The 27,038-nt window shown below is 43.3% G+C and overlaps 3 protein-coding genes across 5 annotated transcripts; 1 reads left to right on the forward strand and 2 right to left on the reverse strand.

Moving 5' to 3' along the window:
• Positions 1 to 2,004: 2,004 nt before the first annotated feature.
• On the forward strand, positions 2,005 to 9,296 carry tespa1 (thymocyte expressed, positive selection associated 1). Of its 2 annotated transcripts, none has more exons than XM_076140997.1 (12): positions 2,005 to 2,330; positions 3,337 to 3,552; positions 3,831 to 3,861; positions 4,614 to 4,654; positions 4,890 to 4,946; positions 5,461 to 5,500; positions 5,880 to 5,930; positions 6,221 to 6,313; positions 6,399 to 6,607; positions 6,755 to 7,746; positions 7,887 to 7,971; positions 8,497 to 9,296. In XM_076140997.1, the coding sequence occupies exons 2-12, from the start codon at positions 3,408 to 3,410 to the stop codon at positions 8,580 to 8,582; spliced, it is 1,830 nt and encodes a 609-aa protein (XP_075997112.1). In that variant the 5' UTR covers positions 2,005 to 2,330; positions 3,337 to 3,407; the 3' UTR covers positions 8,583 to 9,296. The 2 variants fall into 2 exon arrangements, with proteins under 2 accessions (XP_075997112.1, XP_075997110.1); XM_076140995.1 differs by having other exon boundaries at positions 2,005 to 2,320.
• Positions 9,297 to 9,653: 357 nt separating this feature from the next.
• On the reverse strand, positions 9,654 to 13,889 carry tarbp2 (TAR (HIV) RNA binding protein 2). Its single transcript, XM_076140998.1, has 7 exons — positions 13,668 to 13,889; positions 12,895 to 13,209; positions 12,727 to 12,796; positions 12,409 to 12,526; positions 12,195 to 12,322; positions 11,817 to 12,012; positions 9,654 to 11,671 (listed from the first exon to the last, which is right to left on the reverse strand). Exons 1-7 carry the CDS (start codon positions 13,718 to 13,720, stop codon positions 11,514 to 11,516), a joined length of 1,038 nt encoding a protein of 345 aa, XP_075997113.1. The 5' UTR covers positions 13,721 to 13,889; the 3' UTR covers positions 9,654 to 11,513.
• Positions 13,890 to 21,645: 7,756 nt separating this feature from the next.
• On the reverse strand, positions 21,646 to 24,877 carry sp7 (Sp7 transcription factor). Of its 2 annotated transcripts, none has more exons than XM_076141274.1 (2): positions 24,857 to 24,877; positions 21,646 to 23,669 (listed from the first exon to the last, which is right to left on the reverse strand). In XM_076141274.1, the coding sequence occupies exons 1-2, from the start codon at positions 24,875 to 24,877 to the stop codon at positions 22,335 to 22,337; spliced, it is 1,356 nt and encodes a 451-aa protein (XP_075997389.1). In that variant the 3' UTR covers positions 21,646 to 22,334. The 2 variants fall into 2 exon arrangements, with proteins under 2 accessions (XP_075997389.1, XP_075997388.1); XM_076141273.1 differs by having other exon boundaries at positions 24,842 to 24,877.
• Between the last annotated feature and the right edge of the window lie 2,161 nt (positions 24,878 to 27,038).

Here is a 27,038-nt window from a genome sequence, read left to right on the forward strand (position 1 = left end):
AAACCAAGCGTAAACGCATCTGGAAGTACTTTCCTCAAAGCACAGAAAACGTTGAAAAGACCATAAAGAATAAAAGAGAATGGATCAAAGAGAATAATCAGGTACGAAATGAAGTAGTTATTTGAATCGGCAACAGAATGGCGAATAAACACGACAGTTCAGTTATTACGTGGATTACTGTGCATTAATAAATAAATGTGTCGCCTCCATCCTGTTGTTTGATTTGATCTCAGCTTCTTGGCACTTTATCTCGTGGTTCTACCCTCGACTAGATGTTTGCTTGTGTTGTGTCGACACGGTATATCTACGTCCCTTTCGGTAAAAGCATCTGCTAAATGACAATGTAATGTAAATGTAACTAAAATTAGAATTTGGGGCACATTTAGCCAAATCTTCAATTTTCTGTAGCTATAGATCAACAAAGCACTTGCAATATTTTGTTTTACATGAAAGGAAATAGTTAACATTGACCAATATAAAATGAATTAAAACCCGTATTGCTTTGATTCTTTTGAGTCAGGAAATCTGCTCACATTACACTAGTGTTAGAACAACATATTTTGGTGTGTTTGAATATGATTTTAATGTATTTCTTCGCTTTTTGGATAAGATCGATTGAAGTGTAGATGTAGTTGTACCTGGCGCTTGGTTGAGGAATTTACAGACTTCACTGGCAGTACTCGGGCAGTTAAACGAGCGCACCCTTCTCAGCGCTACTTGTGAAGGATTGCTCTTCAGAGCCAATGGAAAACATTGTTTTTGCCAAAGAGACATAACAAGCCAATGTGATTGGTCCACGGGATTTAAGTGGGCGGGACCAAGCATGGTAGGTTGTAGCGTTGAGTATGACTGACGTTGAGTTATCTGTTTTCCGCTAAAAGGCGCCATGATTTAATCACACAACATAAAGAGAGTTTCCATTTGCTTCACTTGTTATATTTTTTACTATTATCAAAAGGAGCTCAATGTGGGGGCTTCTGTTTGGCCGCGCACACGGAGGTGGGAAGAGAGGCGGACTAGAGTTTTGAGTCTTGCCTCCGTGGCCAGTGGCCACTCCCTGGTGGCGCCCCGTGGGCTGGGACACGGTCAGGAGGCGGGAGGAGACCCGGCGGAGGAGCGGGGACCCCGGCACACACACTGGCTGTGACCGCGCTGGGAGGAGGAAATGTCTGCGGGTGGGAGGTTTTTTTTATTAGCGGGATGTGAGAGGGGCTGTCAGTGGAGCGGCACATGTGCCCATGTAAACAGAGCGGAGGGTGGAGTCCGGCCTCTGGACATCACACACACACACACACACACACTCCTGTCTGAGTGTCTGCATCACTTATGTAGGAACAAGAGAATAAGGTGCATAAACGTGTTATGCACAAGTATATACAGTATAGTTTAAGGCTTGCTATATATTTCAGACTGGGCTTTATAAAGTTTTCGAAATACTATTCTACTTTTATCATTTATTTGTTTTTTAATATATAGTTAAAAGAAATAACACTCTTTTTGATTAGTGTCAGTATGGGTTCTAACTAGCCCAGGAGGGAGTGCTGTTGGCCACATCACGGTGGAGACAGGTGCATGTGTGACTTTACACAGATGGGTGTCATATTTAATAAATTAAAAGAATTGGAAGAAATTATAATGATTTATTTCTTATGGTTGTATTCGTTCTCAGTTTATACCAAACTTATAGAAATATATAGTTTGTTTTTAATATTAGTGCCTGTAGTTCAACACTATTACATTATCTAATGATTTATTTTCTGTCTATGTATCAGCAGGATATTTCAAAAAGTAAACACACTTAAACTAAACAGGGGTCGATTTTGTATTATGCATCGAAAACGTATTAACATTAAACAAATAAAGCTAGAACGTGTAGTTTCTGATCATTGGGAGAGTTAAACTGGTTGAAATGTTTACCGGTTGAAGACTTTCTGTTCTGGTCAGCGGTGATGTGACATTTCCACTGAGCTGCTCTCTCTCCCTCTCTCTCTTTGCGTGTGTGTCTATGGCTTTGTGTTCTCGCAGGATGCCACAGCTGCGTCCTACACGCTCTAACTGTTTTATCTGTGACATTGATGCAAAGTCACTTCCTATACTCTCTGATCATCGCGCATCGTCCCGCAGGCGAGTTCAGCCAGTAAGCACTGACGGCAGAACAGACTTTCAGAGGAATGTCAGTCGTTCGTCTCTGTCACAGGGTAAAGGCTGTGTGAAGTATGAGAACAGGTAGTCAGATGTCAGATAAGAGACGCGCGTCAACTAGCAAGAACAGGAAACGGAAAGAAAGGGCGCCACGCTACTGAAACCTGCGCCTAAGAAGGTAGAGTTTGGTAAGTATCTATCTCTTGCCTTTAAAACTTATGATCACAATTACAAAGATATTCCTCGATCGCATCGTTCTCTATTGTTGTATAAACTCTGCACTTCCACGTCGTGTTTCTCTAAACAACACAGAGAATCGTCATGTTTTTAATAATGAAATCGGATTAAACCATAGCTTTCGGGGGTTTAAGTTACGAGTAGATACTAAAGGGAATCGGCGTATACAGTGAATGTAATCTTAACTATTGTAAAACTTTATTTTCATGGCGCTGTATGTTCTCTGTGATGTATAACCTCCATACATGCCTGCTTTTAAGTTCAGTCTGTTATATCAAAGTTTGTCGAGTAGCTTTCTGATCTATCTTTTGGAAATAAATGTCTTTTTTTCTGCCAAATGAACATCATTTGAGTTGTATAAGTTTGTGTAACCTGCTATGGAAGGTATGAGTCTGTGCCTGATGGTATTTATCTATGCAAAGGATTGTCATTATGACTGATTTAAATGGGGATTGGCCTGCTGATTCACATGCTTTTGAACCTTGCCCTGAATTTACCTCTATTCAAATGAAACATTCAGCAGGCGCTCAAATAAATACACAATTAAATATTGTACTATTCACCCCATTATATTCATTTAATCACTAACATACAGAGATGAATTGAAGACATTGCTGTTGTTTCATTTCAAATGATCTGGATGGTGCAATGTAGCCTTGATATGATCTCAGGCGTAGTTTTAGATGAAGAGGAAGGAAAGGAGGTTAGCACATATCACATAAAAAAGGGCAGGTCATCATTGAGATAAACTTGATCGCATCAAACCAGAGATCCAGGGTGTCTGCTGTGACAAGGTGACAAGAAAAGCTACAAAAAAACTTTACCACTGTGCAGTCAGCACTTCTACAAGATTTGCACACTTCCTCTTGTGCTCTTCTATGTTAAACAAGTCCGTCTAGCTTCAATGCTTCACATCAGTCAAAACGATTACATCTATGTTCTCCTTTTTCATTCCAGGTATTGGCCTCCATACTCAGTATAGCTTCCACCCCAGCATGTCTCTCTGTGTCTGTCTGTGAGGCGAGACGATGGAGAGTCCGTCCCCTGCAGAGAGGCGGCGAGCCTGGATCCTCAGCAGCCGACACCAGCTCACTCTAGAGGAGCCAGATCCAGAGGGGCCGCTGGGTAACCTCCCCTCTGTCTCCATAGCGGATGATGATGTCTTTTCAGAGGGTCAGTACAAATGCAGGAGTCCAATGTCCACAGCTTGTATGACAACTTGTTGAATGAGCTCATGCGAGAGGATTTGATCAAGCAGAGGATTTGAAAAAGGGTTAAATGTGTCCTGTACTTTTTTTAGAACAGAATTTGTCCAAATATAGAGCTGTATCCATGAATGGATTCAATCATTATTAAAACATAGATGCAAAGTAGTGACAGAATAAGATGAGGTGTTGTATTTGTTGATGATTACTCATAAGTCAACATGTTGTGTGTGTGATGCTCCATAGGAAAAATTGAAAGCTGGCTCCTCGGCTGTGGGTGAGTCATTTTTGCATCATTTTATTTCTCTGAAGATGATACATTTTTAGAAGCACAAAAGGAAAGGTGTCAGTCAGTGGAAAAACATGAAAAACAACTGCAACAAAGCGGAAAGTCTCTGCTGTCTGGTGTTCCAGGAAGAAGAAGCGTGTGTGTGTGAGGTGGCCACAGCATTTGTTTTTTCCCCTGCACAATGGCTTTCTTGAAAATAATGCATTTTTGCAGTTCCGTGGAAAAACATTTTAACAGCTTAAGTCCCAGAATGTCACGGTGTCAGACAAATGACTCATCATAACACCAAAACAACCACTGTGAGCACTTTCAAAAGCTCTATGTGGATTCATTCTGTTCTGTTTAAGACAACAAACACATATATGGGACTGAAGGAAGTGACCTGCACAGAGATGCTGTTTGACTGATCATGGTTCAATCATTGAAATGAAAGCTGCATGTGTAGTTCAAGCTGTGACTGCTGCTGCTGAATATGCCTTTTTTTCTAGAATTTAACAAGAATTTGAGCAGCTTATCGGAAGAGTTGTTGAAGCGCGAAAGCAACATGTGAACACATCAACAAGAGGAAGTTCATAGGGTTGAAAGGGCTAGTAAAGACTGATTAGTAGTTATCGATCCAGCCAGTATCCAGATTAGACCTTGAATGCTTGACTTCTTTTTTTAGAAGACAGATGCAAATGGAGTAGACATGGACACGTGCCTGGGTATTTATACATCAAATATTTGGATATCCCTTATAGGTCGGAGGCCTGCCCAGAAACGTCAGGTCACCAGCGTGTCGGTGAGTCTGAAACAAAAGGATGAACGTGGATCTGTACTGCACCAGATCATTTTGAAATGTGTGACACATCGATCAGCCCCTGTATGTCATAAATGCCATGTAGCGCAGCTGTAAAGCAAACAAAACTTCCTGTCTTTAACTGTGATGCTCCACTCCAGTAACACACGAGTCAGGATTAATGTGGAAGTATGATCGCTACGGTTTCATCGCTTGGTGATTGCATGTTTTGCTTCAGAATCGACGCTGAAAAACAACAACAGCAGCTTTGATGACCTGCGGCTCGGTGCTGATGGTGAGTGTCCGATGCCTTTTACTCCAGTGCTGTGGCTTTTTCCTGAGTTAGTTTGTCTGAGTGTATCATTTAGAAACACGTCAAGAGCAGTTGGTGCGTGAACTCTATCATCATATTATTCTATACTAGAGTTTTGAGATAAAACTGTTATCTCAAACAAGCAGGCACAGAGAGTTTGTTAGTGTTGCCTGTCATCGGTAGCACAATCTGTAATAATACACCCTCTGTACCTTAACTTAATTCAGCTCATGAAGTCATCCTTGGTACAAGCTGTCAATTGTCTCTGGAATGGAACAATAGCTTTCTGATGAGACTGCTGATATACAAATCAAAAAGGAATGTAAGCCTGGAGGTGCTGTCAGCTTTATCCAAATTTCATTCAGGCAACCCAGGCAATTCCTTGCAAGAGACACACACACATACACACACATTTGCATGGGCACAGACAAACTGAAAATGCTAGATGTATATCAACATGTCCCCCTTGAGTTCTGAAATGAGTTCTTTGTTACAGCTTCTGCGTTAAAAGTCAGGGAAATTACATCAGAAGTGGGGTGAGTAACTGTTATGTCACTGTTTTTAAACTCGGGAATAAACTGATGAAACAGCATGAAACAAGATTTATATATTTTTTTTAACTGAGCGAAGATGATTCCATAATGCTTACCTGAGTTAGGTTCACTTTGCTTCATTACTTTCTCAGTTTAATCGACATCCTGACAGGTGTTTGCCTAATTTAGAGTCACATAAATTGTAGTTGTTGTCGATTTTAAAAGTGAAATTGAAGAAAATTAAGACGAAAAAACTCAATTAATTCATCAATTATCCTGATCTGTGAACCCCTTTAAAACTGAATATTTGAAGATATCATTCAATGGCCAAAAAACTTGAGGTGACAGTTGTTAATTCTCGTCTTTGTCCTTTATATTGTAGCCTTCTGTTGCATCCTCCAGCCAAGAAGCAACGCAGCAGACTCACCACCAGGTCAGAGACTACACTTCTCCTTGCCTCTTAATAAATGGATAAGTGACAAAATGTCATCTTCCATCATATTCAGACAGAAGCCTATTACTGTATCTGTCCACTGAACCTCTGCATTCAGGCCTAGGCTGAAACAAAGAAAGGCTTTGTCTTGTTTTCATATCGGCTCACGAGTCTATGATTACATTTTCGTTTCATTGTTTGAGCTGCAGTTAAAGGGTGTTGAAAGGCCACATTGTCTCATAGGTCACATACAGTATATAACCTTTTGTCACGTGTGTTTTGTTGTGAAGTACTCCACGTCAGGAAATTCGTCCACCGGCACTGAACATGGGCCACAGCATGGCCTCCAGCTGCCCCTCCTCCTCCAGTAAAACTTCATCCAGGTGAGGCATCAGCAGGTTTGCAGTTCATACCGTTGTTCTCAGCACTTCAGTATATGTCTCCCTCTCCCTCGCTCACGTTCAACAGTCTGTCCGAGGTCCTGCGCATTTGTTCCGAGGACGCCGAGGAGACTCTGCTGGAGCTGGGTTTTGGCTGTGACGAGCCTCAGGTCACTGCACGAATCCCTCCTCGCTTCTTCACTTTCCCCTCGCAGGCTCAGGGCATCAACTTTCGCCTCTTCCTGGATTCACAGCTGCAGCGCATACGACAGGAGGACCCTAGCCTCTGTCTCGCCAGTAAGTCCAGCACCACAATGACTCAATCTGCTTTAGAGAAAGGTATCAGTGGTGTGTGATCGATAGTATTTCAGAGATGTGAAATTTGCACCATGGCAAAATCAGCACTCTTTCACCCATCTAACCTATCCTTCATTCTTACCCCAGGTCGTTTCAGGCAGGTGCAAATGCTCACGGAGATGGCCAACGCCTTCTACTCCCTCTTTTCCCACGTGTCCCGAACACCTCTCCAGAAACTGGCACCCCCAGAGTTTTCCTTCTCTTCCTCTCCCATTGAGAGGATGGCACACTTCCGGAGCAACGTTCGCACTGAGCCCCGGTCTCCGGTGGAGCGGCTGAAGGACACCGTCTCCAAGATGTGCCTCTACACCGGCTCTCCTCACGGGTCAGACTCCACCTCGCCGCACGCCTCGCCCAAAAAGAGGTTGAGCGTCCCTGATGTTGCAGGTATTCTCATGAGCAAAGTCAAGACACGGGCTTCCAAGATGCTGCGTGTTGAGGAGTGCGACACAGAAAACGCAAGAATGGACCAAACCCAACAAGGGATGACGGATATTATTCAGCATGGAAGTAAAACCTGTTATGAGGAGATGCCGTGCAATAAACAAACGATAGATAAGGCTGATACCGGCGAGAACAAACCAGCAGACCCTGACAGCAGGACTCAAAGAGAAAGAGCATCTGTGGCTTCATCATCAGGAGAAACTGTGATCGAAACTGATCATCCGTTTCTTTCTCATCAGTCAGAGCTGCAATGCGGCTTAACTGACACGAGACCCGCCTGCCTCAACTCCCAGATTACGTATGATGTCATCTGCCCACAGATAGTAGAGAGCATACACAAGGTGCCCTTTTGCCCTCAAACAATCGATGCCAAACCAAATCAGGCATCGCTTAAGCAATACCAGACACAAACTAACACCTGTGATGATGCGCGCCCCAGTATTGCTTACAGCGTCACTGTGACTGGCTTGGAGGAGGGAGGCGACATCTGCTCCATCAACACACCAGATTCCAGTCATACTCCGCCTGCCCAGACACGTGAGGAGTCACTTAGCCAGAGGAAAAGCCAGTACCTGTATCCACTGGGACACGTCTCTAAATACCTCCAGCCGGTTAACTCGTTTGAGCTGGAGGAGGTATGTAGATGTAACAAGTGCTGCACATGCATATACCTACTGTATGGAATCTGATTTGGGCACTTTGCCAACATCTACATTGATACATTTCACTCTTATTCCATACATGATATTACCTGATGCTACATTTATACCTATAGGTGCATAGTGCGGGAGAAGAAGATGTTGGGCTGTCAGAAACAACAACCACCAGCCCGACGCATTTCCAAGAGGATGAGGACAAAGGTAGACTGATTTTGACTGGAGGGAAGATACTGTTTTGTTTTACAGAAACTTGGCTTGTCACATACTCAAACAGGAGTTAGTTAGTGACTGATCTGCAGGGTTGTCACCATCAACACTTGCTTTTACTGATCCCACTGTCACGAAACCGCCGTCCGCCCTGTTAGAACTGGGTGCGAGTGTGAAGTACTGGGTGTGCCTTCAGTCATTCACCACTCGCAAGAACACTTTTTGTTTGAGTAGAATCGACAATGTTTGGCTCAATATTGTGCTTTAGGCTCACTGACTTGTGAGAGGCACGGTGATGTATAGCTCAGACAGATTTATGTGGATACAGTTTGATGCTGTGTGTGCATGAGCATTCATTAATCATGGAGTTGGGCCTCCGATTCTGGCAGGCGTACGGTTAAGGAGGTCATTACGCATCTGTGCTCGGCGCTGAGACTTAATGTTGAGGTGCAGCTTCATTTGCACAACAGTATATCAAGCTTTGAGTTGTTGTCTGACCACGTTTGCTTCCTTGTGTAGGTCGGGTAGCCAGAGGAGACAGCGTGCAGTCAGACAGTAGCGGCTACGCAGATGAAGAAGTGGGCCCTTCTTCAGACGGCAGATGACAGGAAACAAGAGTTGAATCCATAATCAATTCTGGAGCGGGTCTGGGATGGTATTTAATGTTTGTATTTATTGAAAACCAAGATATTTTGCACGTTTACATGGGGCTGTGGACAATTTCAAGTACTTGGGTGTATGAAGGTGTATGAAGGAGACGAGCTGATTCTATTTCCTGGGGAAGCTGAGGTCCTTTAACGTGGAAATCTTCAATTAGTTCAAGTGCCATCTACTCTGCTGTGGTCTGCTGGGGGAGCAGCATTGGTGCCAGAAGGATACATAAACTCATCTGTAAAACTGAAAGGTCGCTGAACAAACTGCTCTCTATCACTGCCAGCCCGGCCCATCCCCTCCATGACACACTGGAGACAGCAGAGCTCCTTCTCTGACAGACTCATTCATCTCCGCTGTCGCTAAGAATGTTTCAGGAAATCATTCCTGTATTTCACCATCACACTGTATAACAGCTCACCCCTGTGTGACAGGCAAACACACTGAACTGTGCATGTGTCACCATTGCACAATTTACACATTGTTGTTTGCACATTCTCTCTTCTAACTACCTTGGTAGCTTTGTTGGTAGCTTACTTATAGCCACTTAATTTATTGGCCTTGTTGTTTATAATTCATAGGCTCTGCTGTGACTATCTTTTCCTTTTTGCTGCTGTAACCTGATAGATTCCCTCACATGATCAATAAAGTATATTTATCTACCTAAAGGTCAAACTCTCTTCCCCCTTTCCAATCAGAATATGAACATATACATGAATGCATTATGCAAAATAACATTAACTCAATTCAAAGGCCTTCACAAAATCCCCTGTTGACAGGCAGATAGTAATTTAGATTTGTAATTTAATCAGGATTCATTTATAACAAACATTTACATTAAAATCTTTGGAAACAAAGTCAGTTTCACAAAAAAGTTTGACAAACCAAACTTTTTCACCAACATGATCATGACTGATTCCTCAGGTTAATCATTGGTCATTGACAGAATTACCAGGAGGTAATGCCCGAGTCAGGAGTGTGTGTATTACTTCCTACTATTGACAAATAACAGCTTTATTAATCGGTAGAAATGCAGAGCGTCCTTTACAATTTACAGGAGAACGATCACATTCATGATGAGGCTGAGGTGACGTAGGACATACTGTACTGTTCCCTCAGTGCTGGTAGATTAACAGAGGGTTGGTCAACCTGGATTGTGCAAAAGGACATGTCAAGGTTGTGCAATTACACCGTTTTCAGTACTTACACTTTAGTTTAGTGGAGTACAAGGCCATGTATCAACCGATGTCTAAATACAGGAACCAACAGGTAGGAGGAGGTAATAACATTGAAAAAAAACTAAAAACCTGGCCTCATCATTAACGGATCTAATCACCATGACAACACTGAAAACAAAGGTACAATGCGACCCAAGAGAGATTAGTCCAATCAGAAGATCCACTGAGGTCCAAATTCCAGGTGAAACATCACCTTTGAGGTAACAAGAGTCCGTGTGATAACGTGTGGTTCCTTCATTCCTCTGAACTATCGTCTTCAGAGTCTGAAGTGAGGTCAATATGTAAGCAAGTCGTAGCCGATGGCAACGGCTGGACAGATTACTTTCTTCAACTATGAATCAATGGCGAACATTCTAGACATTTTGTTGTGAGCCATCAATCACAAAAGGAACACGTCAGTACATAATGAATGGGTAACCAGAATACACACTCGCAGTATTGGGGCATGCTTCCATTATCTCTCCTGCTTTTCCAATGAAATGGATTTAAATGCCAAACAAAGGGAGAGATTGTGTGTCAGGTCAAAGGGGGAGAATTCCAATTACATCAAGTAAGTCTCAGTCTAATGTATTTTCAAAACATTAAGTATTTATAAATCAATTCTTCTGACCAATAAAAACCCAGAGCCGTACTTTCTCATCTTCAGTGCTCTTTAAAACAAAACATTTAGTGAGATCCTAAAATGCTTTAAAAGCTGCCCAATGTCAGCAAATACTTAAACTACACTGATCATAACAAGGACGATGCAGAGCTCTTTTTTTTTTTTAGTGATCAAAGCTTAGACACACTAAACTTAACTCATTTCCCTCACAATTACACTTAAAACTAAATTAACTTTTTGGGCAAAGTTTGAAAATATGCTTAATTTGAATTCAAAACGTCCAGTGAACACAACGCACTTAACAAATGTCATGACTGTAAACCTCAAGTGAGCCATAAACTGAGGGGGGGCGGGGGAACTCATTGTCCAGATTCATTTGTTTCAGGCCCGACAGTCCAGAGTGATGACAAACACAAATACAGTACATTTGAAGGCCTGGTCTTTCAGGCTTTACATACGAGCTCATCCGTAAAAAGGGGCAGTCTTTAAAAATTCTATCTTTTTTATATCCTTATTTGGCATTGAGTCCTCGTATCTCCGTGATTCAGCGGCGTGGCTGGAAAAATTTTAGGCGACGTCCGTCCCTGTCAAAGAGGACATCAAGCAGAGCACCAAAGGTTGTCGATTCCGCAGTCCAACTTCGTCCGTCCTCCTTGAATTCTTTTTTGAACACTATTTTGTTGCGTGTCATGAAACAACTCACTGCAAAAGTGCGCGTGTGTTTTCGTGTACAGCAGTGGGATTGTGGCAGTTGATTTTTTCTTTTGCTACAGAGTCTAATAGAATTGCACAATTAGGAAACATCTAGAAGGTTCTTATGCAAAATATGAATTGGCGACTATTGGAAATCAAATGAGGCCAATTTCAAAGAGCTCCAGGGGTAATTGGGGGGGGGTGTGTTTCAGTCTCATTCCAGGTCATTCTGGTAGTCTGAGCTAATCGCAAAAACACAAATGGGAGGAGCCTCCGTCCTCCAAAGTGGAAACCGATCATGGCCTTGTAGCGATGAGTTGGGGAGTCTGTGAGGAGGGCGACGGCGGCAGAGATCACTTGCCTCCCGCCATGATTTTGAGATACTGCAATGCGTTGTGGGCCGCGTTGGCTCGGGCGGCGTCGCTGCTCGGGGCGAAGCCGTGGCACACGGTGATCGGCTGCGTGGACAGCTCCACCAGACACTGGCACAGGCCGCTCAGACTGCGCTCCTCTGGAAACAGGAAGGAAATAGAACCGTGTTAAGATCTCGGCGTGACAGCACAGGATAGAGGACACAGGACGCTCACTCATAAACACGTCAGCACTCAGATAGAATGGGCGCGCAAAGCAGGAAGTGGGTGTACTCTCACGCTCACCTAGATCCAGGTAGCTGACGTCAAAGCGCTGCTCCGCCGACAGGTCGCTCAGCAGAGAGCAGAAGTTGGAGTCGGAGGGCATCCCCAGAGGGTGTGTGCGGAGCTGCAGGATCTTCTCCCCCGCAGAGTTTCGCAGCGAGTCCCACGTGCAGCTGAAGCCTTTATTCTTACCCGACTCGGCTCTGCTCCCCAAATGCTGCGCGGAATGAGGGAAAACACAATATTGGCTTTGTTCAGCTGAAGCGCCTACATGTCAAAGTCGTGGTTATTTCCATACAGATTAAGCTCCACTGCACCTATGTAAAATACACTAATGATACCAGATTATTCAAAATTCAAATTTTCATTTGTTTTCTCAGCTGGCGTTAAGAGTCTCACCACAGTGAACGTGTCGTCTTCTGTGTCGGCCTCGTTGCTAGTTCTCAGGTCGACCGGGACGTCGTGGATACGCGACAACATCTTGGCTGCTGCATTTCTCTTGGCTAACTTCTTGGACGTACCGCTTCCTGGGGAGGAAAGGGAAAAGGAAAATGAAGAGCCGTGGAAAACATATGGAGACAACACACACCAGATAGAACGTGATGCAATTTACCGATTTCCACAAAGCGCTCGACTCTACAGGTCATGGTGAACTCTTTGCGGTGTGCTGGCCCAGACTCCTGGGTGACGGTGTACTCAGGCAGACGCCAGCCTTTCTGCACCACCAACTCCTGACACACATGGCATAAAGCATAAACAAACACACGTGAACACAAATGTGTTGCACGTAAACTAGTTCAGCATGCAGAGCGTTTCAAAACCAAATCTAATCAAGATTAACTGAAGCAGTGACGACGCAAGTACAAAGCAAACATCTCAGTATAAAAATAAAAGAGGAATGACAGTGATGACGCTGGTTTAGTGGCCTCACCTGTAGAGCTCCTACAGGGTTACATTCAGACTGCTGAGAACTGCCTGAGGTCTTCATCTCTGACAGGGAGCTGTGCAGAAGAGAAAGGAATCAAACTGTTGGGACTCCATGACATATCTCCTCAGCTTCACGACGTGCCACCAGATTTAAAACGCAAGCAGAACTGACCTGTCTCCATCAGCTGGCACCTCAGCCACAATAAATCCGTCCTCTCCAACAGAAACTCCGGCAGGACCTCCCAGGCCTCCCTTCAGCATCTTCAGAGCAGCCTCGGCTGCTTTGTGCTTGGCTGCCTTCTTGCTGGGCCCTTGGCCAGTGCAGCTGATCTCTCCCACTGAAACGCGGAATGTGAAGTTGGGCTGGTGGGCCTGTCCCTCGGCCTTCAGCAGGTCGTACACTGGGGTCTTGCCTATCCGCGTTCCATACTCCTGCAGCAGACTGATGGGCGTCTTTCCGGGATTCACAGCCAGCATTTGCTCAATACTAAAGAAAGGAAGAGGACTGTAGTCAGCAAACTGAAACAGATCAACCCAGGGGATTCTTTCAATTCATTAATGATAGATGGTTTGACATAAAACTTAGAATAGTTTGCTGTGTGTAAGTATTGTATTCTGGTTGCTTATTCAACCTGTACAACACTCCAAACCCAAAGCAAAGCAAACAGCACAAAGCTTTACATGGATTCATTAATCATCGAGTTCGAATGTGGATCAATATATGATCAAAACTATACATAAAGTTACTCGTCTAATGGTGCAGCTTGGCTATCATTCTGTCACATGCACACACTAAACACGATAGTTTAAGGTTAGCTTTGTTTCGCACTACCTCCATACACTAGCCTGTCCTGTTGTTATTGTCGAAACTACGTTGTTTACTAACAGAAACCTCAGCACGCTAGCCATGCTAAGCTAAGCTAGGCTAAGCTCCACCGGCTTCACCTGGAGCACCCGGAGTTTCTCTTCCAGCTGTCCGGTGCTGTCTCGTCGTTCATTCCCTATTTCACGCAGACAGAGTCGATCGGTTCCGGATGGCAAATCCCCCCCGTCAGAACAGACGCTTGGTTTCATCAGACGCTATTTTCCCACACAGACATACACAACATATGAAGAGCAGACGAGTCGCTCCTCCACTCCGACATATGCGGCGCACTTTCTGTCTGCCTGCTGGCGCACCGCTATGACGTCAGAAGGAGCAGACTTGCTGTTTGTTTGGTTACAGATGTGTGGGTTTTGGTTCGATTTCGTGTTTACAGACTGACTGGGTCATAGATTAGAATGTAGTTGGATGTGTTTGGAACCAAGAGTTACACATATTTACACATTTATTTGCGAGAAACAACTGCGTGTTTAACCATAAAAGCAATATTGGTAAAGAAATCTTAGGTTGAGCAAATCTCTGGTCTAAATCACATGAGATGAAGATAGGAGGTCCTTGATCTGTGGTTTAAAAAGGCAAAATTTAACTAGACCATGAACTAGTCCAAACTGATCAGAATACCTGAGGAAAAGAATTGTAGAAAAAAGGGAGAGACTTGGTATGTATTCTCAAATTAACACTTTACCAGTGGAGGTGTGTTGCGTAACACATTGTCTATTCATTTATTAAGTCTCAAGTCAAAATCCTGTTTTGGATCATCAGCAATTCAATGTATTCTTAAGCAGGCCAATAGGAATCTTCAAATGTTCCTTCCACCTGACGGCTGTTGACGGGTGCAGCTTGGATGGTAATGAATGTGAATAAGGGGGGACTAATGGGGGTCATTGTGGTTTGGGGCCAGCAGAAGTGCCTCCTTAATAATGAGGAGACGGTGGTAGACGTAAGTGCTTCCTTGAGGGACGACCCTGTCTTCGGTTCTGTAATATGCACTCATAACGGAGCTGGTAAAAGGTTTAAAATGTATAAAGACGTACATCGGATATTCAAAAGCAATTGGGTGAAATGTAGTGTTTACCACATATAAAAATGGTCCACATATCTTTCCCATTGTAGACTGTGAGTGATTAAACAATATCCACGGTTGTTTGTACATCATTTGTTCATACAGAATGTGTTTGTCTTTTATTGCAATTCAAATGAGGAGGAATAAATAATGCAAAAATGTATTTCTTTCCCCTCTACATAACTCAGTTGGGCTCTGTACAGAAGACAAAAATCTTTGTGTTTTTCTCTCTGTCTCTCTCTTGTTGTCTGTCAGTGTAGTGAGCTGGAAACAGAAGAAGGCGTCTGTCACTAAAAAGACAAGTGTGTGTGTGTGTGTGTGTGTGTGTGTGTGTGTGTGTGTGTGTGTGTGTGGACAAATTACTGCGTTGTTGCCACTGCATGCTTTGCTTTTCTGGCTCACAAGGCTCTGTGATCACTTGCAATAACCAAAATAATCCTGAAGAGGGCGACAGTCAGTCAGTGATTGGTTCTGCTGAATGGACTGGCCTCTGTGAGGGGCCTTTTTCTTGTCTGGTGTGGGGGGGCTTGTTGCCTAGCACCTGTCATACCCACTATAGACCAAGATGGAGACACAGCAGATTTGAGTAATTTGTTATTATATTATGCAGGCTCATGAGAGGTATTCCAGAGTAGCTATTAAAACGTGTGTGTGTGTGTGTGTGTGTGTGTGTGTGTGTGTGTGTGTGTGTGTGTGTGTGTGTGTGTGTGTGTGTGTGTGTGTATGTGTGTGTGTGTGTGTGTGTGCGCACGCGTGTGTCTATTTAAGTAAAAGTTGATTGAACTAATTTACCTTAATTGTTCAAACTGCAAACTGGCAGCTCTACTTCTACTAAAAAGTAAAGCGTTGATCCCTTTGCCTTAGTTAGTGCACACTTAGAGGACTCACACCCTCCTCTATAAACCCTTTACCCAGACCACAAGTTTAGAACCCTTATGCCCAGCTAATGCAGTGGCACTACCATAAAAAATGTCTCCACATTTTCCGCCTTTCCATCATTTTCTTTATTCATGTGGCTCATCAGTTCATCCTGTGACGGTTTGCTCAAGAATTCCCCTCTGGCCACTGTTGAAATAGAGCCTGGATTCTGATGGCTGCATTCACTGACGCCCATGTGTCAGCATGGATTAGCACACTTTGCCAAATGTAACACAAAGTGAACTTGCTACGACAATGACTACAGTTGTTTACCATTTGAACTCCTCTGCTATGATTTATCTGTGACCAGGGCATTCTCCACCTATCCATTATTCATCCTTCCACTGTTAATGGGCCTTGTTTGCCAGAGCCTTGTTGTTGGTTTGCCCTTATTTATTGACCTGTAATGCGATAATAAGTGTTTTTTATGGAGCTAGTGGTTAGATCGCTGATTGAGTGAGATCAGAAATGACTTGTGTCTTAGAAGTTATAGTACACTTCATCCAAAATGCTTACACACACTCTCGCAGACGCTCTTTCCTTCTTCCTGTCTTGGCCCGATAGCATGTGTGGTTCCACCATTGCCAAAATCATCAGTAGATATCTTCAAGCATGGAGCTATATGAATGCTCTTTTCCCTCCTTCCACAATATGATGTGTTTCCTTTTTTGTGTGTGTTTTGATCCCTCTCTTGCGGCCAAGCTGTGCTGTGGTGAGGCGCGGGTTCGAGTGGCGCTCCTGTGTTATTTTTGGCAGCAGCAGTGGTTGGTGGCTGTTGAGGAGAGAGGAGACAGAAGGGGGATAGCATGAAGTCCAAAACCAAGGCAGTTTAAGGGATTTCTGTCTGAAGGAATTGCTCTGTAATGATCAGAGACTCGCTATGGATGTGAGTGTGTGCATGCGTGCGTGCACTCATGCATAAATACACACATAAAAATAGGTTGGCGTGCACTTTTGTTCCTTTTAACACTTCACAAACACTTCATTTATACGTTCTCATTCACAGACTTCACGCTCCAGTGTGAGAAACTGAACATGAGAGTTGCTACATTTCTAAACATGAAACTGAATCCCACCACCATTGAAACAATTTCATACAACCAGCACATTTAAATAGTGACTCATTTCTTGTCACATGGGAATTGTTTGTTGTTTTGTAACTCCTTTTTTAATGCTCTCTCTCCTCCATGGGAGTCAGAACGAGACATGCTGCCTTCTCAGACATCATGCGGTGTCAGGCATTTACACTCCTCCCACTACGCTTCTGAAAACACCATTTGAAAAAGATTTTCTCCAACTCTATTCTTGGCTCCAGATCAAGAGAACATTATTACTCGACTTTATTTATTTATATTTTGTGGTGGTAATGTGTGTGAATGTATGCGTGCATGCGTGCGCGCGTGTGTGTGTGTGTGTGTGTGTGTGTGTGTGTGTCTGTGTGTGTGTGTGTGTGTGAGCGGGTACACGCATGCATATGTAATTGTGTATGAATGTGTGTTAACCCACAAAGATATTTCAATTTCTTCAGAATATTAAATAAACATGCAGCAGCAGCTTCAGTGAAGCGCTGCCTGCCAGTGGGTTTGGGGTTGGATGGGTGGTGGTGCTGGTGGTGAAGGGGGAGAGGGGGTTTGTGGCCATGGCTCCGGGGGGGTGAGGCAGCTCATGGTCAGGGCCCCCGCCGGACACAGTGGCGCCTCGCGCTGGAGGACTTCTGAACCACCACACTCCTCCACCAAAACCCTGCCAACCCTGGCTCCCTGTTCCCACTTCCAACCCAAAGCAGTCAGTCCTCTGCATTCTCTCTCCCTGTCTCTCCCTCTCTCTCTCTCTCGCTCTCTCTCTCTCTCTCTCTCTCTCTCTCTCTCTCTCTCTCCGTCTCTCTCTCTCTTTCCTGCCTGATTCTTTTTCCTCATTCCCTTGATCCAAGTCCTGATTCATTTGTTATTTGACCGCTTTCTCTTTTCTCACTTACCACTGCACTTAGTGGCAGGTCTATCTGATCATGTTTTCTGTGCATTTTTTTCCCCCTCGAGAGTTTTGTGTTTTCATTATTCTCCATCCCCTCTCCGCACTGTCTCTGTTAAATCCCTTCCTTTTAAATGTTCCGAGGAAGTATTTAGTGGCTTCGGCTGAAAAAAGGAAAACAAGGATGGTTTGGGCTGTATGTCAGTCAGAATACCATCAAGATAGCAAACATTTTCAAAAGGAAAGAACAGTTTATGAGTGTCTCTATATACGTCTAAGGGTATTTGGTTGTAATGGGCACCAATTTTCTAAATGTTTTTCCTACCATCTCTAAGGGCTTTTTGGTTCATGTCGTCACAGCATATTGGACTATTCATCGTGTCAATGTAAAAACTTTCCGTTGAGGTTGAAATCAAATAAGCAGTGACTGTCTTATGTGCTGTCACTCTGAATTTCCTTGAATGAACTCACTGCTGTATGTTTTTGGTTCTTAATTAGTCATGATCAGAAAAACAACTTCACAAAACTTATTTTTAATAGAACTGTAAACAAAAGTGTTGTTGTGCATTCACATTAATATCACTCAATGAAGTTGGATGAAAAAATAAAGATAGATTAGTAACACAAATGTAAGGCAGTAAGATCACAGAAAGACGAATGGAATGTGAACATTTTAGTTTATTAAAAAGTTTATTTCATCCCAAGGCAGGTCTTGTGTACATAAGTGTGTGTTTCATCAAGTGTTGCACCTACTTCTGCTGATAATTGAATTATGGATGTCAAACATCTTAAGTAGAGAAGATGTGTCTTCACATTGTAATTTTCCTAACTTAATTTTCCCCTGGAAGCAATTTGTCATCCGGAGGCCATTAAATGGGAAGCATATTATCTTTTTAAAGGGGCACAGAGTCACCCACAACCCTCCCACAGCTCCTATAAACAAAATGGCCTCGTTTAGTGGTGCATTGTGCAGTAAGAGAGGATTCCCTTTAAACTTTAAAGGCGATAAAACCTCCAAACGGCTGCAGTAGCAGTGTTGGAAATGTGGATGGCACTCCTACAGAACACGACCGCCATCCTGCCTCCATTCCTATTTGTCATCATTCCTCTTTCATCACAGCTCAGGCCTATTTTGTAACATAAAGCTGTTTCCTCCTCAGATTAAAGTAAATGATAACAGCAGTAGACATAAACTACATCTGAGCAAGGGTTTGACCTCTTTACCTCTTGCCCTCTCTTATCTGTTATGTTTCCCTCTTAACCCCCTGTTTTATTTAGGCTGACCTCTTCTTCTCTCCAGGTCATGTTATGGTTCGCTCAGGTCAGTTTACCTTTCCCCTTTGCCTCCAATCTTATCTTGTTTTTACTTATGGCCTGAGTGCTGAGCCTGTGGGCGTGCTGACATTCTTTTCCCTTTCTCCCCCGACTCTGCCACAGAGGCCCAGTCACACCTGCAGACACCTGTGCTTTTGTCCTGCTTCATGCTTCCCTTCAACCCCCCCCTTACACACACTAGCTTATGGGAGAAGTAAGGCACCCATGCCTGTGGCTGTGTAAGAGCTCTCCATTGTTTCACTTAACCATTCATTTAGCACCAGATAATAGCAGGAAAAGAAGATTCATTTGCATTTTGCTCAGCACAATATGTTGTTGTTCTCTCTCCCAACAGCTGGAATCTGACTCGCTCAAACGTTTCAGACTCCCTTGTGTCATTCATTATCACAAGTTTGTGTTACTCATCAAGTCTTTGGGCTTAACTAAACACTGCTTGAGTGAATGTTTTAAAATTGCTTCTTCGTGTTGCTTGGGTCTGAAATGTGCTGTGTGATGGCTTTAACCAGTTTGTCTGGGATCTCTTGGAATAACCCCTTTAATGCTTGTCTCCTAAAACTGTGTGATTTTCTATTGTATAAGGGCACGAGTGGACAAACCATATGGAACAGATTGTCCAGATTCTGGCTTTGCCCCTGTGTGTTACTACATGTATATTTATCCCTTTATGACCCCATTTGAAGCAACACTTAATGTTTCCTGGCTTTCTAAATAAAAGAAGTAAAAATAAAGTTAAGGCTATACCACCACCACTACCAAGGGAGTGTATTTAAAAAAAAAGGCAGAAAATACCAGGAGTAGCAGAGGTTTTAAAGCCACTGACCATCTTCTTCACCCCCCACCCTGGCTCGCTGGCCTGACACACCCTGCCCATACCCCGGTCCCCCCTGTTCTCCTTTTATGTTGTGGACTCGACCGCTCGCCCACTTCAGACCACCATAAACATGTCGGCCCCTGATGACAGAGTCGGCCCCGGGACGTTTTATATAAATTGACCTCAACTACAGCTCATTAGACGCACGAAATTGGAACCATGCAGCCTGGGTAAGTGTAAATGTTACAGCAGGAGAGTCAGGACAGATTCAGCAGAGGAACAAGTAGAGCAGGTCTTTAAGGAAATTTGTACTTTTCAAGATAAATCAAATTTGGTTTTCCAGTGCATTTCCAGTTAAATGAACCAGCTTAGCACAGAGTCAGGTAGGATTGTCTAAACACGTTTTAAGAGTGATGGGGTGAACTTGCGGGGTAATTATTGTATCACAAAGACACCCAATCGGATGATTCTTTGTCACACTCTCTTACATTACACACTACATCTGTTGCAGTCCTCCCTCTCTTTCTCTCTCTCCTCCCTAAGCTTATCTCTCTCTTTAAACAAAGTATTGGAGTGTTTTTATGAGTCTGCAACAGCTTTAGTGAACTGACAGGAAGTTGTGAATGAAGTTGTATCACTTCCACCTGTTGTCCAGTGGCTGTATTGGACATATTTGACAGAAAGTAAGACACGCAAGAGGTCAGTCCTGCTTTTTTTTTAGCTCTGTTATCTCTGCATCGCGTCTTTCGTCCTGCACCTTGCCGTAATTGGGGTCCTTTGTTTGACCGCCTCCCTTCATAAACAATACAACCACAGCACCCATGTCCTAATCCCCTCTTCTACCCTTTACTGACTCTGCCGGAGCATCGCTCTCAGTAATTACCCCCCTCTCAAGCTGGAGAGTGGAGTAATTGTCTTGAGTGTAACTACAGTGGCTCTCTGAAAGGGGGTCATTGTGCGGAACCGAGGCTTTGCTTCAGTGGACGGCTTTGTTTGTCCTGCAGAAGATAATGAAAGTATTTGGTTGGCTATATGAGGTGGAAATAGAGTAAGATATGAAAAAGGGAGAGAGGTGAGCAAGGCAGCGACGGTGTGGAGGAGTAAACTTCATACTTAACAAAAAAATGCTTTTCAATTTTCTGTGTCATCAAGTTGAGATGAAACTATTCTTTACCACCAGTAAAGGAAATAACAGGGCTGAGGGAAACTCTTGAAATTTCTTTACTTTTAAAAGCACCAAAATTGTCATGATTCCACACCACAACACTTACAACTTGTCTGTCTGTCTCTCTCCGAGGCTCCATCACTATTTACAGTATCTTATACACTCATTTCACAATAAATCAGCAAGAAAATCGATAGCTCAATCAAACCACGAGCATAATTATCTGCAACAAAAGATGCTGTCATGTTTATGTTTCTTTCAACAAAGCAACATAGACATACTTTCATTTTGGAAAGTTACAGAATTCCAAAAATATAGAAAATACACGTAAAAGGTAGAAAAATAACACACCTAACAATATCTATATATTGTTGAAAATATATAGTATGTACAAACAAGGAGAAGCCCTTATTAATCAATACTTTGGCAGGTGTGGAAGACTTCACAAGTAAAAGATTATATAGAAACACACACATCTAAATTCAAGATCTATAAATAAATCTTCATAAACGAAGCCAAAAACTCACCTTATAACTAATAAATAGAAAAAAAAGTCTTAATTTAAAGCATTTGTTCTCTTTTTGGCCCGTTTCAACTATCTTGCATTAGTTGCGCATTATATTTCCTGCTTGGTGCAAGACAGTTGCCCATGTGTATAATTTAAGACATAAATTAGATTATTTATGTAAATATGAAATTAAATTAGACATAGTAATAAGAAAACAGCAAACAAAAGTGAAATGCAAAACTTTTACAGCAAATTTTCTTTGGCAAAACGAAGCAGTAACTGAAACTGTCCATTGATTGTTTCAAGAATAATGAATAAGTATCAAAGTACAGCTGTAAATCAGACTTTTCTCAAGGCATGCAATGCTCCATCAACTCCACCATCCTAACCAGAACTCTGCTGCTGCTAAAACGACTTTCCTCTTGTGGCTTCAGAGTTCTTTTCCTTCTGCTTTAGCAGATTAAATTTCCCCAGTGGTTTGTCTCATTTGAAAGGCAGAAAATGTGTATAGGGTACAAGATGTGTGCATGAGTGTGTTTACTTACGTGAGGCAGTATATGTGCGTGTGTGGGAGTGTGTGTGTGTGCATCTGTCTGCTTGCACATTTGCTCATAGTTATTTCTGAACACGTGTACATGCACATCAGTGTGTCACACATGTCTTTTTGTATGTGCGTGCATATTGGCCTCTGTGTGATTCATGTGTATAAGTGTATGGACCTGCATGCATTTGGTCTCTGGTGTGTGTTTGCAGGCTTTCTTAATAGTTTTATGTGTGGTCCACAAAAGTGATTGCTACCTGCAACATGTTTTGTCATTCATCACATCACCTTTGGAACATTATCTGTCACGTTTTAGTGTGTCAACAATAGTGTCTTTTTTTATTTATGCGTCAAACTGTTCACCATAAGGAACTGAGCTGTCACGCCTTCAGACAGCCCCGTATAGAGTAATGCATGAAGTTAGATCTCCAACAGTCCACTGCTGTTCTCCACTCCATTAGGTGTGCCGGTCTTCTCGTCTCCATTGGTGATTGGGTCAGCAACAGGGTTGGTGGATACAGCACTGTTAAGGTCTGCGCTCTCTTCGTTCCTGGGATCTGTGTCTCCCTCCCCAGGCACACCCTTCCCCTGCATGGCTGAATCTGCATGGGTCTTCTGGTGTTTAGAGAGGTGGTCGCTGCGTGTGAAACGCTTGTTGCACAGTAGACAGGTGAACTTCTTCTCCCTTGTGTGGGTGCGCACGTGCCTCTCCAGTTCATCTGAGCGGGTGAAACGCTTCCCGCAGAACAGCCAATTGCACACAAAGGGCCGCTCGCCAGTGTGCCAGCGCAGGTGGGCTTTGAGGTGGGAGGCTTTGCCGTAGACCTTCCCACAGCCTGGGATGTGGCAGCTGTGAACTGGCTTCTTCCTCAGGGATGCGGCCGAGGCCCCCAGCCTCTCCAGCTCCTGGCAGTTGGGGCAGTCACAGGAAGACCTGGTGGGTGTACCTCCTCCACCGTAGCCCCCTGATCCTCTTGCAGGCTTTAGGCCCATGGGGCTTTCCATCAGCCCTGTGCCTTGCACAGGCTTAGGCTTGTACATATCCTGGGGCAGCATGTGCTGGGAAGGCTGGAGGAGGTGTGAGGACGAGCCCAGTCCCACAGAAGGGTAAGGAGCTGGGTTGAGGGGTGTGAAATCAGTGCTGTAACTAGGCAGCTGTGGGCTAAGAGAGGCTTGGGGTGTAACAGGCTGGAGGGAGGCCTGGAGACCTCCGTCCGCCTGGGGCTGGCTCGCAGACAGCCAGTTGGAGTTGGGGTGGACATCCCACCAGGTGGACGCGGCATTAGCCGGCGCGGCAGTAATGCCAGGGTGGATACCAGCCTTATACCAGGAACCATAGGGGTGCGTCATGTCCAGTGAGGTATAGACACTGGTGAGGCAGTCGGCCGTAGCGTGGGCCTTGGACACTAAAAGAGACGGGTCCTGGGAGACAGAGGTCTGGAAAGAGTGGGAGAAAGGGTTATATTCTGTGGCGTAGCCTCCGGCTGAAGGAGGGGGGCTTCCAGTGGGGGTAAGCAGCCCGCCTCCTCCTGCGGTGAAGGAGCCAGTATAGGAGTCCGCCAGGCCACTGCCATCCACGGGCCGTCCGTTCTTAGTTGTCTGAAGGTCAGAGGTCATGATGTAGGGCTTCTTTACTGAAGAGGTGCTGCCAGTCTTACCGGGTGTCGCTGAATCCCTGACTGGGCTGGTGCTGCCAAATTTATTACAGGTCGCAGTTAGCATAGCCAGAGGACTGGAGCCATAGCGTGCGTCTTCCTGGGGAGAAGGAGGAGGAGGAGGAGAGGGAGAAATGAGACTGTCTGCCTGCAGGAAATGGCTGCTTGGTGCTGCTGCTTCTGTCAGTGTCAACTCTAATAAAAAACTTATGTCTGACTGCCACCGCTGCCTTTTCCTACTCTCTCCATTTTCTAAGTGGTCAGAGCAATTTAAAGCAGTGTATGTTTATGGTTGTGAAAGTCTGCTCTGTTCAGCAAGGGAGGAATCCCCCAGCTCTTAAACCGCTGTCTGTGTGCTATTCTTTAGAAGTTATTTTAAAGATTTTTCTCCTGCGTATGCATTCCCAATGTTAAGGAACACATGTGAACGCACTGTGACCATGTATGAAGGTACTCCACGTATTTTTATAGCCTTTATAGCAGACGTAGACTCTTCTAGGGGTCACAGTGGCTTTGGAGCTGGTTAGACATGCTGAGTTTATATCTGACCACAATGGAACACTGTGTCACAAACCGTCTTGTTGTTGTCTTGTTTTATCTCCTGGATGTAACTATTGTCTCTGTTTATCATTATATTGTGTCAGCGTATGATATTGTTATCTCCTTTTCTATTTCCTCTTCCTCGCAGGTTTATCTGCACAACAGCCCAACATAACATCAGTCACAAGTATAACAGAAACATTTTCATTATTGGCTCATTTAAAAAGGTACATGTGAGATCCTTATATTCCAAATAAAGGAAACAAAGCTAATTTCTAGCCTATAATTTTGTATTTTGAGACAAGACTTCCACTCACATATACAGTATATACACTATATGTATATATATATTACCGTTAATTCACCTTAAACGTCATACAGAGCTTCATATGCAAACTGACTCCCCACCCAGATGTGTTTATCTGTTATCTCCTTCTCCAACAAGTGCCTGGGGCTCAGCTTGACCCACTATGTTGCCTTAAAGCTATTTTAATCTTCTTTTTTTTAAATAATTTTTCCCCCAAGACTATAGCTCCTTGTGATTAAAATTTTATTGAGATTCACTGTCCCTTCTTGGATATTAAAATAAAAAATGCAACTGTAGGCTTGAATAAAGGTGCGTTCAAGTACCAACAACATCAATACAGAATTAACTCAAAGCTGGAACATCATGGTGGCGGTGTATGTGTATGTGTGTATAAATAAAAAAAATAATAAAAAAGAAACACTTACAATTATATTCCCTACCTCCAGAATGGATGCGGCCATCCCTGAGAAACTAAATCCTAAGGAAGCTGAGGGGGGGGCAGCGGGAAGAAGCGCAGCTCGGAGTCCCGGGACAAGTTTGGGAGAAGTTGGGCACCGACGCGGGGAAGTGTTTCGAGAGCCGGGAAGCCCCGCCCCCTAATTACTGCCTCCGGCCGCTTTGAAGCCTCGCGAGGCGGCAATAAAGCAGCCCAGAGCCGGAGGAGGAAGCTCGGGAGCAGAGATTGGTGGAGCAGCAGGAGGAAGCCCCTCCTCCTCCCCAAACCGCCAGTGTCGAATCATTTTTCAAGATAATGCATGAATGGGTTACTCATCAATCACCATGTGGACATTATTTCAGTTATTTAGTGGGATTTCTTTCCACTGGGAATATACTAGTACAGTATAAACTTTTAAGGTTATACAACACTCTCCTCACAGAGATTCACCCGTGTAGCTTTTTATATAGAAAACTTTAAGATTTAATATTGAATCCGGGGTCGTGGTGGTGTTGTGAGTGAAAAAGGAATATCTAAGAAATCTTTCCCGGTTTCCTCTGAGAAGGAAAAATAACAAAAGAACACGTAGCCTCAGGCCGCCGCCACATAAATCAAAAAATTAAGCTGCCGGAGTCTGTGGTTTCCATTGGAGATTTTATTATTCTGGTTTCAACCGTCGGCTCTGTTTCCAATATGCTTAACTGCCTTTTTAGACATTAACTGCGACGCTTAAAGAGGCTGGAGTGCAGAGACGAGGAGAAGTAAATGGATCAAGTCATTAAATAAAATAAAGAAGAGATTATCACATCAAATAAAATGAACTCAGACGAGGAAAAAGTCTCACGGTTGTTTCCTCTTGATTAAAAAAGGAGAGAGAGAGAGAGCGAGAATGGAGGGTAGAAGCTTCGAGAAAGGCTGAAATGCAACAGTGATAATAACAAAAAAATCGATTGTAAAGTGATATCATAAAAACGCTCAATGTGTTTATGCCATTTCTAATATTGATTCACAAGGATGGAGTAAAGAAAAAAATATGAAATAATAAAAAGTACTCTCTGTTTCTCGAAATATATGTTTAGTTTGGTTTCTTATTGTATTATTTCCATTTTAAAATGGTGACAAGCTGTATATAACTGATTCATTTGAAATTAGAAAGGTTTACTTTAACATTTACAAACAGGGTTTTTCCCAAATTAAGCAGAGATATTGTGAGTAATAAGTGCACCACAATCCTTCAAAATAATACTGTATATAATGTATGTTATAGAAATAAGCAGGTACATTTAAGTTGCTTGGAAAAACTGAAACAATATGAATACAAACATAGCACAACTAGTTTGATCTCAGGTCAAATCATTTCACAGCATTTTATTATTCAGGAAAATCTATAACCAAAAACAACAAATGTATTTCAATGGTAGAAAGGTCAAACTGATACGCCACCAAGCAACCAGAAACAAGGCAGATTTATTTTTTAGTTTTGTAGACTCATTAAAATGTCACTGTATGATGTACAGTTTTCGGAATGAAAACATATCTGAAAAAAAAGAATCCCAACAGACAGAAAAATATTTTGGCCTTGGTATGAAGAGGCCACGTTCAGATGATGGAGTTAATTTATTGGCTAAAAAAAAGTCAAATGTAGCTTTGAGTCTGCAGTGAGACTGATTCTCAGCGCCTTTTTGTGGGCGTCGCATTTTCTGAAGGAGAAGCACTGAAGATTAAAATTGTTGTCAAAAATAAACATATAATTTCTGTCCTTATTTTCTCCTCAATTACAGGGCACGGTCAGAGTTGGGCTTGTCGTTCTGGAGAGTCTGGCCCTCACATGAACACAGTGGCTATATTTGGCAGTCTGCTCTCCATCTGACCTTCATCACTTTATTTTCTTATACCACAGGGGTGTGAGCAGAAGAACAAAGAGTGCTACATGAAATACTTTACACTCTCACACTATACACTACATCTATCTATCTATCTATCTATCTATCTATCTATCTATCTATCTATCTAGATCTATCTATCTAGATCTATCTAGATCATCTATATCTGTCTTTTCCTGCATTGCATTTCAGAGCTTCATCCTTTCTTCTTCCCTTCCTCGCTTCCTTCTGCCCTACCTTCTCTCCTTTCCTCTCCATCTCCTGTCTTTCTTTTGTTCTTCAACTGATCTGAAAGCACAAAGA

This window comes from Genypterus blacodes, unplaced genomic scaffold, assembly GCF_046128005.1.
Source record: "Genypterus blacodes isolate CSIRO-AG114 ecotype Tasmania unplaced genomic scaffold, CSIRO-AGI_Gbla_v1 ptg000017l_1, whole genome shotgun sequence".
NCBI lineage: Eukaryota > Metazoa > Chordata > Actinopteri > Ophidiiformes > Ophidiidae > Genypterus > Genypterus blacodes.

Bases quoted from the DNA above. Each gene is read 5' to 3' on its own strand.
- sp7 (XM_076141273.1), bottom strand. From the start codon at position 24,877: ATGGCCGCATCCATTCTGGAGGTAGGGAATATAATT. The intron at 23,670-24,841 runs GTAAGTGTTTCT...CCTTCTCCCCAG, and splicing joins TGGAGGTAGGGAATATAATT to GAAGACGCACGCTATGGCTC.
- tarbp2 (XM_076140998.1), bottom strand. From the start codon at position 13,720: ATGAACGACGAGACAGCACCGGACAGCTGGAAGAGAAACTCCGGGTGC. The intron at 13,210-13,667 runs GTGAAGCCGGTG...TCCTTTCTTTAG, and splicing joins AGAAACTCCGGGTGCTCCAG to TATTGAGCAAATGCTGGCTG. The intron at 12,797-12,894 runs GTCAGTTCTGCT...TCTTCTGCACAG, and splicing joins GTGCCAGCTGATGGAGACAG to CTCCCTGTCAGAGATGAAGA.
- tespa1 (XM_076140997.1), top strand. From the start codon at position 3,408: ATGGAGAGTCCGTCCCCTGCAGAGAGGCGGCGAGCCTGGATCCTCAGC. The intron at 3,862-4,613 runs GTGAGTCATTTT...TATCCCTTATAG, and splicing joins AGCTGGCTCCTCGGCTGTGG to GTCGGAGGCCTGCCCAGAAA. The intron at 7,972-8,496 runs GTAGACTGATTT...TTCCTTGTGTAG, and splicing joins CCAAGAGGATGAGGACAAAG to GTCGGGTAGCCAGAGGAGAC.